General features: G+C 34.0%; 1 protein-coding gene across 1 annotated transcript; it reads left to right on the top strand.

The window, feature by feature from the left end:
* The first annotated feature begins 3,181 nt into the window (after nt 1–3,181).
* On the top strand, nt 3,182–12,054 carry LOC132902172 (odorant receptor Or1-like). Its single transcript, XM_060946254.1, has 9 exons — nt 3,182–3,307; nt 7,402–7,531; nt 8,487–8,688; nt 9,334–9,456; nt 9,754–9,876; nt 10,240–10,339; nt 11,114–11,218; nt 11,530–11,685; nt 11,989–12,054. Exons 1-9 carry the CDS (start codon nt 3,182–3,184, stop codon nt 12,052–12,054), a joined length of 1,131 nt encoding a protein of 376 aa, XP_060802237.1.
* Nucleotides 12,055–13,394: the final 1,340 nt, after the last annotated feature.

Below are 13,394 nucleotides of genomic sequence, written 5' to 3'. Positions count from 1 at the left end.
CTAATTGATTTTGGTATTATGGATGATTTTATTGTGAGATGTTACTATTTTGTTTTAGTACAATGCTTGGCGTCTTTGTTTCTCAAATTGAGTAGAGAGAGCTTTGGTAATAAAGCCGGTTTAGAAGTTTCAACGACATTATTCTACTACTAATAATAGGTAGAGTACTATGAAGTATAATTATAAAAATAATCTGAAAGCCATATACCCAATTCAGCCATATAATGACAAGACGATCCACTTAACTCCACCGACAAGTGTGAGCTCTTAAAAGGAAGAAAATGATAATCTCGGAAAAGGCTTTTGCTATCTGGTTGACGACGCTACTTCCTTAAGTTTAAAGAAAGATAAATATATATAATCAACGTTGTTATCCCTAACGGGGTAGATAGAGCAAACAGTCTCCGATAGACAGAAACGGCACGTTAAGGTTGAAAGAAAGATAGATTAATACATACATACGTAAAATCACGCCTCTTTCCCGGAGGGGTAGGCAGAGACTACCTCTTTCCACTTGCCACGATCTCTGCATACTTCTTTCGCTTCGTCCACATTCATAACTCTCTTCATACAAGCTCGGCGGTTTCGGGTACTTTTGACCTGACCAAAGGGTCAGGTCAAAAGTACCTGGTAAAGACCAGGACGTCCTTAATTTGATCAAGATACGTTCGTCTAGATCTTCCCACTCCGACCTTTCCCTCCACACTCTCCTTGTATATCTGCTTAGTCAACCTGCTTTCATTCATCCTCTCCACATGACCGAACCATCTTAACATACCCTTTTCTATTCCTGTAACTACATCTTCTTTCACATCACAACATTCCCTTATCACGCTGTTCCTTATCCTGTCACTCAATTTCACACCCATCATACTCCTTAACGCTCTCATTTCCACTGCATTTATTCTGCTTTCATGCTTCTTTTGCCATACCCAACTTTCACTCCCATACATTAATGTCGGGACCAACACGCCCCTGTGCACAGCCAGTCGAGCCTTTTTGGATAGTTTCTGACTGCTCATAAAGGCATGCAAAGCTCCATTCACCATGTTCCCCGCGTTCACTCTCCTTTCAATATCACTATCATACTTGCCATCTGATGTAAACTTTGATCCTAGATATACAAACTCTTTCACTTGCTCCACTTTTTCTCCTCCAATCAAAATATTACATGCTGTCATTTCTTTCTCCATTTCAAAAACCAGTGTTTTAGTTTTACTTACGTTCACTTTCATTCCTTTCTCTTTTAAAGCTTCATGCATACAGTTTACCATCTCCTGTAACTCCTCCGCTGATGACGCCAGTATAACCTGATCGTCGGCATAGAGCAGACATTTGACGAGTAACTCATTCATCCTTAATCCACTTTTAGACTCTTTCAAATCTGTCAAACAGCTATCCATAAATAGGTTGAACAGCCACGGTGACGCAACACATCCTTGCCTAATAATAAAGATAGATTAATCCTATAAAGATAGATTAATATGAATAATAATTTTGTAAATATAAAATAGGTTTCACATTAGTTATTGTCTTGAGCGGAACACTAGCCTGGTATCACTCGATTTTCAAAATCAACATCTGAGAAATGAATACAGTAATACGCTGCAATATAAGTGTGATTGAGATTGTTAACTCTCTCTTGTTCAGTAACCCTATTAACTATAAAGTTACTAAATCTTTTGATAAATTCTTCAAAATAAGCTCACCGCGATACGGCTCGCGTCAAAATATGAATTTCTCGACGTAATTCCGCTTGTAAAGCGATGAATGCCACTTAAATTTCCCGAAGAAGCGGGAAGTCTGCGAGGCGCCGTCGGAATCTCACCGGGTTTAATTAGCCAAGGTAATGAATGTCGCGGCACGTGCGCGGTGAATGCGAACCATTACCTGCGTCAAACGAAATGATAACAATGCTACGTGTATTGCAGGGTCTATGTTTAGAAACTTTGAAAAATATCACAGATGTAAAATACATTCACGGAATGCGTTCATAGGTTGCGGCTAAGACTTTTGGCAAGCACCATTTCAGCGAAACTATATAATATATAGTGTAAGTTATTATAAAGAATAGTGGCGAAAAAAAAAATGTATTCTGTGTCATCTGGTTCCCTGCCCGTGCAGATTATAAAAGGCAAAGGATTATTAACTTGGGTTACTTATCACAATCCCAATTCCATCATGGCATCCAGCTAGACATAACTTGCGATTCTTTTTGACACTGTCGACTCTGTCCACCTCGTAGGTATACCTTACGATACGATTCTTATATATGATACACGTATATATGTATAGAATTAGGAAAATGACTAGCGTAAACTTGTGAAAAAAATTGTTATAATCCCTCTCGCTTCAACTTAATCCATGATCTTCATGGAGCGAAGTCATTAAAAAGTTCCCGTCACTGAAAATAGGCTGTACTGACATTTCTTGGCGAAACTCACTGACATATAGGGAATGCCCATGAATATTTAAATCGTATTCTTAGGAAACTCTATGCCGACGCTTAATGGATACCGATGGACGAAAACAAAAGTTAGAAATCCGAAAGCTTTGTGAAAGTTAAAAACATCTTTATTGATGACAAGAAAAAGAAACAGCGTTTATCAAATTTCGGTCGTAATTTTTCTTTAAAAGCTTTCTTAGATACTTTTCTTGTGCTAATCCGAAGGCGGGAGTAATAACGTTGCTAATATATGGAGACACGAATCGCAGTGAAATGGACTGAGCTGAGAAACTTGAAACTTACTTTACCTACACAGTTTCAGCTTCATTTCAAGATCTGATTTTTATTCTTATACTTTCTGAGTTAATTTATGTAAACCTACTTTTGTTTTTATCTAGAAGTTTAGATATAAGTATATAAATATATATACTTATAAATAAATTTTATTTTTCTAAATTGAATGAAGATAAAGCAAAAGATGTATGCAGGGATCGATTCAAATAGAAATCTCTCAGTAATCTCTGCCTAGCTACGAGTATCATATTACTATTATCATCACGCCTCTTATGTGGAGGGGTTATATGTAAATGTGCTGCGGGCACTGAGTCGAAATTTTAAGAATATTGCGTACCTACCTACTTAACCCTTCTTATCCACAGTTACTTAACTTTGACAGTACTAACGTAAAGTCATTTGAAAATGGAAATGGTATGCAACGTGACAAGGATTAACAAAATGAAGAACAATTACAACAAAGTTGAGCCAATCGCAGTAGATTATTCTAAATCGTGTATGCAAAATTTCCACAAATTGGAATTGGAGCAAAAATACAACCTCCGACTCAACATCGTCGGAGTTACGGTAACAGCTAGCCTGTTAGAAGATTTTTCCTTTGGTGGTCTTTGATAGTCAAGACTTATAAGTCTTGACTATCATAGACCACCAAAGGATACAATGGTATACATTATCTTTATAAATCCTACGTACGGGTACGGTTACGAGTGTTATAAACTTGTCCACCACGACTTCGTATGTACCACAGGCGACGTCGCTTGATTTTTTTTACCGGAATGTCCAGTAGGTTTCTTACGTTCATTTCTTGAACGTTTCTATACATCACTCCTGCTTTGTTTGTAAGTTTGAAAAGTTTCAATAAATTGTCTATTCTAGAACGTAGATAGAGAAACATCCCTGCAACTAACATGAACAGTCAAAGCTTAGATTTAAGCTTCGGTCTCATTAAACAAATTATTCCCCTCCGACTATCGGTGAGCTGGTTCCAACTTGCAAATTGAATGCAAAGTTCAGTAACATCGAATGAGAGGCTAACTAAAGCACACACTGTTAATCAGCCAATGGCTAAGTCGACATGGCGTGCATGTATAAGTACATTGTTGAAAGATACATTTTTAATAATTGTTATTTTTATTAATAAGGAGAAAAGATTTATATTCTTATATGAAACAAATAAACTCAATAACTACTGGACTGATTTTCATAAAATTTGGAACATATATAGAATAGACTTTTTGAATTGATATAGGCTATTTCCTATTTTATTTCTTATTTAGAAATTATATAGGATTTTTTCTGGAAGTTCCTACGAGTGGGAACTACAACTAATTTAAAGTGGTCATAAGTGATCGTTGTTTTATAAGGGGTAATCATTGGAAATACTGAACCGATAATAAAAATGGTATACATTATCTTTATAAATCCTACGTACAGGTACGGTTACGAGTGTTATAAACTTGTCCGGCACGACTTCGTATGTACCACAGGCGACGTCGCTTGATTTTTTTTTGTTAAACGATTTAATGTTAAAAATTAACCCTCTCGGCACGTCAGGTCTTATTACCGGAATGTCCAGTAGGTTTCTTACGTTCATTTCTTGAACGTCCATCCTAAATATACCTTTTTTTTCAACAGTAATCTTCGTAGCTTTAAAATACGAGACCAACATATGTACATGCAAATAAAAGTAACATAGTCAATTCATAACTTATTCTGGCATCGTTTGTGTATAAAGTGAATTGATATGATAATTACATGTTTGTATCACTCGCTTTATATCGACTAGATATATTTAAATGGCTACTTAAGACATGACATAAATATAGAGCTGTGTTTCCAATAAACAGGGATGTTATAATATTATGATAAAAAGTTAATTGTACACAAGATATTTTTAAATAACGAGTGGTTTTTGGAAGATTACAATAACCACTTCAAGCCTCATAGTCATAAGCAAAGATAATTTAATTATTTGTCATTTCTATTCCTTTCATTCTATAAGGCTAATACTGATCTAGATTTTGCGTTACTGAGATCAGAGAACAGTATTTCTGTGTAAAATCTCATAAATAGTTATAAAATCAGTTAGCTTATATAGGGTGTCCCAAAATTAACGCAAGATTTGAATTTGCCGCCATTTGTGCAGTGAAGTGTTGGCAACCCTGAAAAAAAAGCAATTTGACAGCTAACAGTATAGGGTTATTAAAAATGGAGCGTTACTTGATAGAACAACGTGTCTTCATTATTAAAAAATATTTCAAAAATAGTGAAAGCTTGGCGGCTGCAGTTCGAAAATTTCATACAAAATAAGGTCGGAATAGTGTTTTAACTTTGTCAACTGTGAAGAGATTAATTGAAAAATTAATGCTTCCAGCACAACATCCACACCATACAGTCACGCGTTGTGAATGCATTTGTTTTTCGACAATCACATGTGGGTTCTCCGAACTTTTGTATGAAATTTTCGAACTGCAGCCAAGCTTTCACTATTTTTGAAATATTCTTTAATAATAAAGACACGTTGTTCTATCGAGTAACGCTCCATTTTTAATAACCCTATACTGTTAGCTGTCAAATTGCTTTTTTTTCAGGGTTGCCAACACTTCACTGCACAAATGGCGGCAAATTCAAATCTTGCGTAAATTTTGGGACACCCTATATAAAGACCTACATCAATGTTAAAAAAGAGCCTTATAAATATAAACAACACAACATGCATAGTTTTATTGACTTTTGAGGCAGAAATCCAAACACTGTTTTATTCGCTTTGTAATATTTTTCCATTGATTGTTTATCTACACTAATATTATAAAGAGGAAAACTTTGTTTGTTTGGTTGTAATAAATAGGCTTAAAAACTACTGGACTGATTTTAAAAATTCTTTCACCATTCGAAAGCTACATTATCCACAAGTAACATATACTATATTTTATTTTGGAAAAAAATAGGGTTCCGTAATATATTTGGATTTTTCGGACACAAACTGAAAAAAATCAACCAAAAAGTTACTTATTTTGCATACGCTGCCTAAACTACTACTAATTGTAGATCTTATAAATAACTACAAAAAAGTCCGCGACACACTATACCTATCTATGTCCAGTGAGGCACAACAACCACATTTTTATTTAAAAATCTTGAATTTTTTTTGGTCTACCTTTAAACGCGTTTTTTTACTCATGCTATTAATCCTTATCAAAATAAATATTTCATCAGTAAGTACAGTTTATGTAGATAATATTTGGTCTTTGAATGATTAAAATTGGACGTTTGGTTTTGAAGTTGTGGAGAAATTAAAATATTACGATTTCTGCTGCACGGCCCGTTGCGAAGTGAACAAGACTTAAGTAGTTAGCCGCTTTGCGGGCGGTCCTTTAGTTAGTTCTAATAGAGATATATTTAGTATCAGCTGTGCATTCGTGCGAAGCCGGGGCGGGTCGCTAGTTTTAAATATAATAGTGGGTTATTGATCATTAAGCGTTAGTGGAAAAGCATAAGTATTGGAAAGTGATGCAAAATGGAAGTGATTTTTGTTGTTTTCGCTGTAGTACAGCATCTACCAACTGTTTATTTTTTTTATTATTCCATTTTGACTGGACCAAATGAAGAGTTGCGACAAAGATCTAGAAAAATAAATAACAATTTATCATACTTTTTTATTCTTATTATTTAAAAAAATCATGCAATTGATCTTTCATCAATCATACAGTTTCTGCATTCATTTACCAAACACCATGTGTGTCAAGGTAAATTGAAATCATTTCTACGGTGTTCCTGTCATTAAATACCACAAATCGCAAATTAACTGAAATGAGTTGAAATGTAATTAAGTACGACGTGACAATATAACAATAGCCCTCTAAGTCGTCGCTACAAATTTCAAATTAATCTCTTCCTTCAAACGGTGTAAGACACACGTAAGACAACAATTTTAAAGATATTTTAATCACATAATACTGGTTATATTTTTCAAATATTTCATAATGGAATCACAGTTATCGTATTTAAGCTTACAGAGACATTTAAATATACTAAAAATGTGTGGGCTTTATCATTTGAATCCAGAAACATCAAACATTAAGAAAAGGTTTCACAGGATTTATGGATGCATTTTTCTATGCTGCACCGTGATATACTCTATGCAGCAGGCCTTAAAGATTTACGTAGTTAAGTATCACACATTATATTATAATCGTGATTTTTATATAATTTTAAAAAATAAATAAAGTTAATCGTGTAGAATAGAATAGATTTATTTTCAAAATTGGATACAAGGTATCACCTTGGTCGTCACACCTGACGTCACATCACTTAAATCTAATTATAACTACTGCCGCTTACAAAGCGCATATGTAGAAGAAGCGGTGGAACAAACTACTCTGCAGCGTTTTCACCGGACGTCATTTTACAAATATAGATCTCTTAAATCTAAATTGGGACAAATGCACATTGTCTACATTAAAAACATGAATGAATGTTAAAAAATATGAATGAATGTAATTTATGAAATAAGGTTTCATATAAAGTGAGTAGGGACCACGGAAAAGAGCGTGATTTTATGTAATAATGTGTACAGGTATAAGTTTATAATGAAAAAGTTAATTTTACCAATGCTATCATGGATTTAAAAATTTTTTAAACTAAATTTTGTTTAATTTCAGAACCGCCATGAACCAGAGAAAGTTACGGAAGTTATGTGTCTGTTCCTTACAGTGACAGACTATTTATACAAAGTAGCTGTTCTTTGGATTAAGCACGACGAAATTGAAGAAATTATCGAAATCACAAAAGGTTAATACACTGAATTTCGTACCTTATCTGTGCTTATATAGACTAGCTGTGCCCGCGACTTCGTCCGCGTGGAATAGTTATTTTGGGCATCATATTTATTTTTGCAAACATCCTCCTCGGCTTTATCAATTATAGCTGCTAATAGGTCACGGTCACGCGTATTAGAAAGAACGCTGGTTCGCCGTATTAAATGTTTCGCTGCAAATTGCTTATAACGACTATATCTCAAAACATATTCGTCTGATTTATATACTGTAAATGGCAATTTTAGTCTACATGAAAAGCCGAAAGTAATAAACATATTTATTTGGATAAGGATTAATACTGAATTAAAGGAAATTGGTTTCAAAATAACTTATGTTTATAATGAAAAAACAATCTTAAAAAATGAACATAAAAGTGGTTATTGTAAGTAAACCTTAAGAGATAGATATTTGTTCTCGCGGACTTTTTTGTGGCAAAAAATGAGTACTTCACATCTTCAGTACATTGTTTTACTATATCTTTGTTGGTTTGCGCAGCGTTCGCGTGGAAAGCTCGCAGATGGCCGACTCATTTAACTTTCACCTGCATTGTTGACGTTTCCCGTAGGAAATCCGGGATAAATAGACTATCTAACAGTGAAAGAATTATTCAAATCGGTTCAATAGTTTCTGAGATTAGCGCGTTTAAACAAACAAACAAACAAAACAAACTCTTCAGCTTTATATTAGTATAGATAGATGTACTCGTAAACGCGAAAGTCTGTCTGTAATGCTTTCACGGTTAAAACCATGGGACCGATTTTTATAAAATTGTTTGTGAATGCATATTACTTTCTTAGATCACACATAAGCTACTATCCTTTCTTGAAACTTTCAAAGATATCGGACAACGCGGAATCTTTTTAATTTATAACGCGAACAAAGCTGCGGATAAAAGCTAATAAAAGGTATATGTGTAGGAACTTTTTCAGGGCCAATCTTTAACCAAGGAGAAATGGAACATAAACCTCTTCTAATGAATACTGTCCGCGAAAGCTTATTAGTGGTGGGTTTTTATAACTGCATGGGACTATTCACCTGCATGCTTTGGAGTATTCGACCGATATTAGAACGATTCAACGGAAAAGTGGATTTGCCTATATGGCTCCCATATAATCCCGATCAGAATCCTCAGTGAGTTTTTTTTCACAGCATTTACTGTAAATGTGAAATATTTTTGTAACGCTGTCATGGTTTATGCGATGGACTAATTTAGATGAGTTTTATTATTCGGCTGACAGATAATAAAAACATAATATCCCGTATTATGAGTAAATAAACTGAATTTTATTTTGTTTATTTTAACTTAAATTTTAGTAGGTATTTTAGAAAATTATTTATAATCTAATCTTTATTTTCGAACTGAGTAAAAAAAATTATTACTTTTGTCACCTTTTTATAAAGGTGACAAAAATTATAATTTTGATGATATTAATTTAGATGACAAACATATTATTTTTTTATAATATTAGTGTGTGGTGCGTGTGGTGGCACCAATAGGAAAAGAATGGGACCACTCCATCTCTCTCCCATGGATTTCGTAAAAGACGACGAATGAAAACGCTAAAGGAAAGGGATTCTTATTTTAGGCGACGGGCTAGCAACCTGTCACACTTATATGAATCTCAATTCTAGCAGTAAGCCAAACAGCTGCACGTGGCCTATCAGTATTTTCAAGACTGTTGGCTCTGTCTACCCCGCAAGGAATATCGACTTGATATGTTTTATTGATAGCAGATGAGGAACATATTTACTTGCTGTACATATCCCTTTTTTCAGCTTCTACGTAACAATTTTTTACATGTGGATTCAAATATCGATGTTCGCCATCGCTAATTCATTGATTGATGGTTTAATAGCTTTCTTTTTAGAGCAATGCAAAACACAAATAACTATTATCAAGTAAGCATTGTGTCTTTCTAAAATATATTAACGAAACCTGTTTATCGTTTTATTGACGATTATTTTAACCGACGAGCTTGCATGAAGAGAGTTATGAATATGGATTAAGCGAGTTATATGGGATTGTATGAAGCGGAAAGATGTAGTCTCTGCCTTCACTCCGGGAAAGAGGCGTAATTTTATGTATGTACTACCTTTTAGCAATATTGAGAAATGAGAATAGGTAAACAAATAACAAAATTTATTTGGCTTCAATATTAATAAAGAAAACTATTTAAGCTGATATTTGCTTTACAGATTGGATCTACAAAGTCTGGTAGCAAAATGCGAGCTAGAAAAGAAAAAATCGTCTGCTCATTTCTCAGATATTCTGGAGACTAAATTGAAAAAAATAATCATCCACCATAGAGAAATAGTGACGTAAGATTTAAGAGAATATAAACATACAATTTTTCATTAATAATGTTTTTAACAACATGAATTGACAATAGATAATGAATACAACATGAATAGAGAACAAATCACAAAAATTTTTTTACTCAGTACGCACTAGAAATAAGTTTCATTAAATAAAATATTCTTAATTAAGACAATGCATATGTGGTTATAAATTGTGTAGGTGTTTTCTATTTTGGTCTCCAATTGTCACTTGATGCATTTTTCATAATTCTACTTCTGCAAGTCTAATTGACAAAAAGCTTTTCTTATAATATGACATTTTAGCAAACTAGCGTAGTCGCTGGTAGCTGGTGGTACACAACTATGGTAAATTTCTTCCTGCAGGATGGCTGGTAAAGTACAAGATATATTTGGGAACGCAGTTTTCTACCAATTTGTAAGCAGTGGATTGATACTATGTACTTCCGCTTATACTATGACGACCGTGAGTATAAGAAGATAGAAACGCATGCAGGTGCTTAGAAAGAGAGCGAGATATTTCACCATGGCGGTGATTGGGAGGCTAAAAGTATTGTGATACTTTTAGCCTCCCAATCACCGCCATGGTTGAACAGTAGTTTATTTACAATTTCTGAATAAGTAAACCTCGGGTTCCCCAGAGCAATCCAGGACAAAGTACTAACATTATGATTTACTTCATTCATATTTCTGTGTTCCCGGTTGCATCCTCAACCGCTATTATTTGACCTTAGCCGGCTCCGTTTTCTAACAATTCTCTCATCTTTGTCCGGTCTTCGGTATGTCTATTGACTAGCTAGTCACTTTACTTACTCTTCCTTTTTCTCGGTACGGCGGGCTTTCGTAAGATTTGACCATCGTAGGCTACCGCAGGCTGCCTTGATCGGTCACCGATAAGAAAAAATAAGATATCATGTATTTTGTTTGCTATGCCACGCATAAGAATACTACTAATAAGAATTTATAGACCTGTCATTCCAGCCGTTACTCACGTCACTTCGCCGTTATTATGCGGGCTTTGACATCAGAATAGATAGCTGGACGCGTGAAGTTCAGATCCCGAACTTAAAGTGATCAAGAGGCTGATTACTAGCTATGTTCTTTAAATTGCTCTTGTAGGAAAAAGTTTGAAATATTAAGCTTGTTTCATTATGAAAAGTATAGTGAGTGGAAAAATCATTCTAAAAACTATTTAACAGCTGCACTATTACGGTATCATTACATGTTTGGTTATTTTCAGGCTGATCCAGCATCATTAGAATTTATTTCAATGGTATTTTATATAATGTGCATGTTGATACAATTATTATTTTATTGTTATTATGGGAGTAAGCTTACTTATGAAGTAAGTTCATGAAGAACATAATTTTGAGCACAACTTTTTAAATGCACTAAACATATCAATCTCATGAAAACTAAACTTGTAAAAAAGAAACAAGTTGATCCGCGAAATATCAAGGTTACCAATTTATTCAGTCCATCCTGTCTTATGTTGTTGTTTAATTTAGCTAATTAATAAACCTTACAATATCTGATGAACACCACAATCTTTTAAAAATATTTAATGTGAGAAATACCTAAATGAATTGACTTGGTAATTGTATTAAACAATCAATCAATTATTAAACTAGCCTATTCATTACTTGATTTTTTTAGAGTGATAAGTTGATGGAATTCTCATATGCAACGGACTGGCTTTCTTTTTCTGTGAAACATCGCCGAACCCTCATAATATTTATGGAAAGAATCAAGTATCCCATAAAACCAACAGTTGGCGCATTGATACCGCTGTCTAATAACACCTTCGTTTCGGTAAATAATATAAAATAAAAAAGTATATATATTGTCTCCCATGTACTTATAAGAGTGTCTGGAAGAATTTAGTAGATTACATTTTTATAGAATATTTATAGCCTAGGCCAGCATAAAAAAAATTTTAAGAATTTTATCTATTCTTAGAAGTATTTTACATTAAATATAGTGTCGTCAACTATTAATTCCATAATGAAAGCCTTGACATTACTCCAGTTGGGGCTAGCTCAGGCTGTACTTATAATTGAAAATAAACATTATTACAGCTAAGAAGAGTTATTAATTTGTATTCTTTGTTCACAGATTGTTCGAAGTTCTTACACATTATATACAATTTTGAAAAATTCACAAAATACCAGCGCTAACTAAAGACATTTGTGAATTTAATATTTTACCTTAAAATTACCTTCTAAAGAAATAGATGACTATTTGTAGATAAGGCAAAGCAAAGTTATTACTTACAATTCTTATAATACCTATGAATAACTACATTAAACTGTACTGTATCTATTTCAATAAACACCTTAGTTCTTAGTTAGTAGTTATTATTAGGTTCGTACCAACAAGGCTTTAAGTACAGAAAATTAAAAAAATTAAATTATATAGCATACCTAATTAATAAATACTTGTTTTATTTTCCGTCCTGTAGAAAATTATCATGGTATGAAGACACATATTTTCTTATAATTTATCAGAAACGTTACGTATTCTGTGTGAGTGTCACTACAAATCTGAATCGTTATCTGACTTTTCGAAACTGTTGGATCCGTCTACTCTGCAAAAACCCGATATGTGAATAAATGTACCTTTATTTTCAAATATTAATTGATATAGAATGTCCTTTCTTCTCATTGTTATTATTAAAGAAGCTTTCGCCCCCTGCTCCGCTCGCGTGAAAAGTACCCTATTCCGCACTGTACCTACTCTACACTATGTATCTAAGCAATTTCATTGAGGTCGGTTATGTCTAGTATTAAAACGTGTGATATGATGATGCGGTTATGTGCCGTGCGATTCCCGGCACCAATAGGAAAAAAAAATAGGACCAATCCATCCTTCCCATGGATGTCGTACAATATGACTATGAGATAAACTTTGTCGGCTTTGTCTACCCCGCAAGGGATATAGACGTGATTATATGTAGGTATGCATGATACGCAAGTTTCAAATAACTACATTCACTAGACACTCTAATACCCGCTAACTGATATGTTTACGCTGCAATTTCGGTCGTTCGCCTCCCGCCGCCGTGCCCAATAATTAACACGCCGGTTCCCAAAGGGATCGAATGTGAACACCCAAAACCGAACCAATGCCTTTCATTTGGTTTTCCGAATTAACGTTAGAGGAATTCGAGATTCGAAACGATAGTTCGTGTGTTACAAACATGTTATTTTGAAACAGTGAAGCAGGTAGATAGGCTTTTTTTTCTTTTTGAGCATGCTGACTTTGGAAAGTACAGAATGGTATCTTTTCGTTTTATCAGAAATATTTTCTGAACTACAGATTATAAGTCGTGTTAATAGTTTCTTCAGGAATTTAGAACTGTCCTTTTCCAAGGTATAATCATAATCATAATATGTACTAATCAACTTGAGGCGAAAAAATCTTCTTTTGGTCTGATGTTGATTAAATTTAAAATGTGGGATCTGTAATAGATTTTTTAACATCATAGGGCATCAAAATCAGTTTTTAGGTTTTGATATCAC

Source organism: Amyelois transitella, chromosome 10, assembly GCF_032362555.1.
Source record: "Amyelois transitella isolate CPQ chromosome 10, ilAmyTran1.1, whole genome shotgun sequence".
Taxonomy (NCBI): Eukaryota; Metazoa; Arthropoda; class Insecta; order Lepidoptera; family Pyralidae; genus Amyelois; species Amyelois transitella.
Note: the sequence above shows the minus strand (reverse complement) of the source record. Positions and strands in the feature narration are given on the sequence as shown.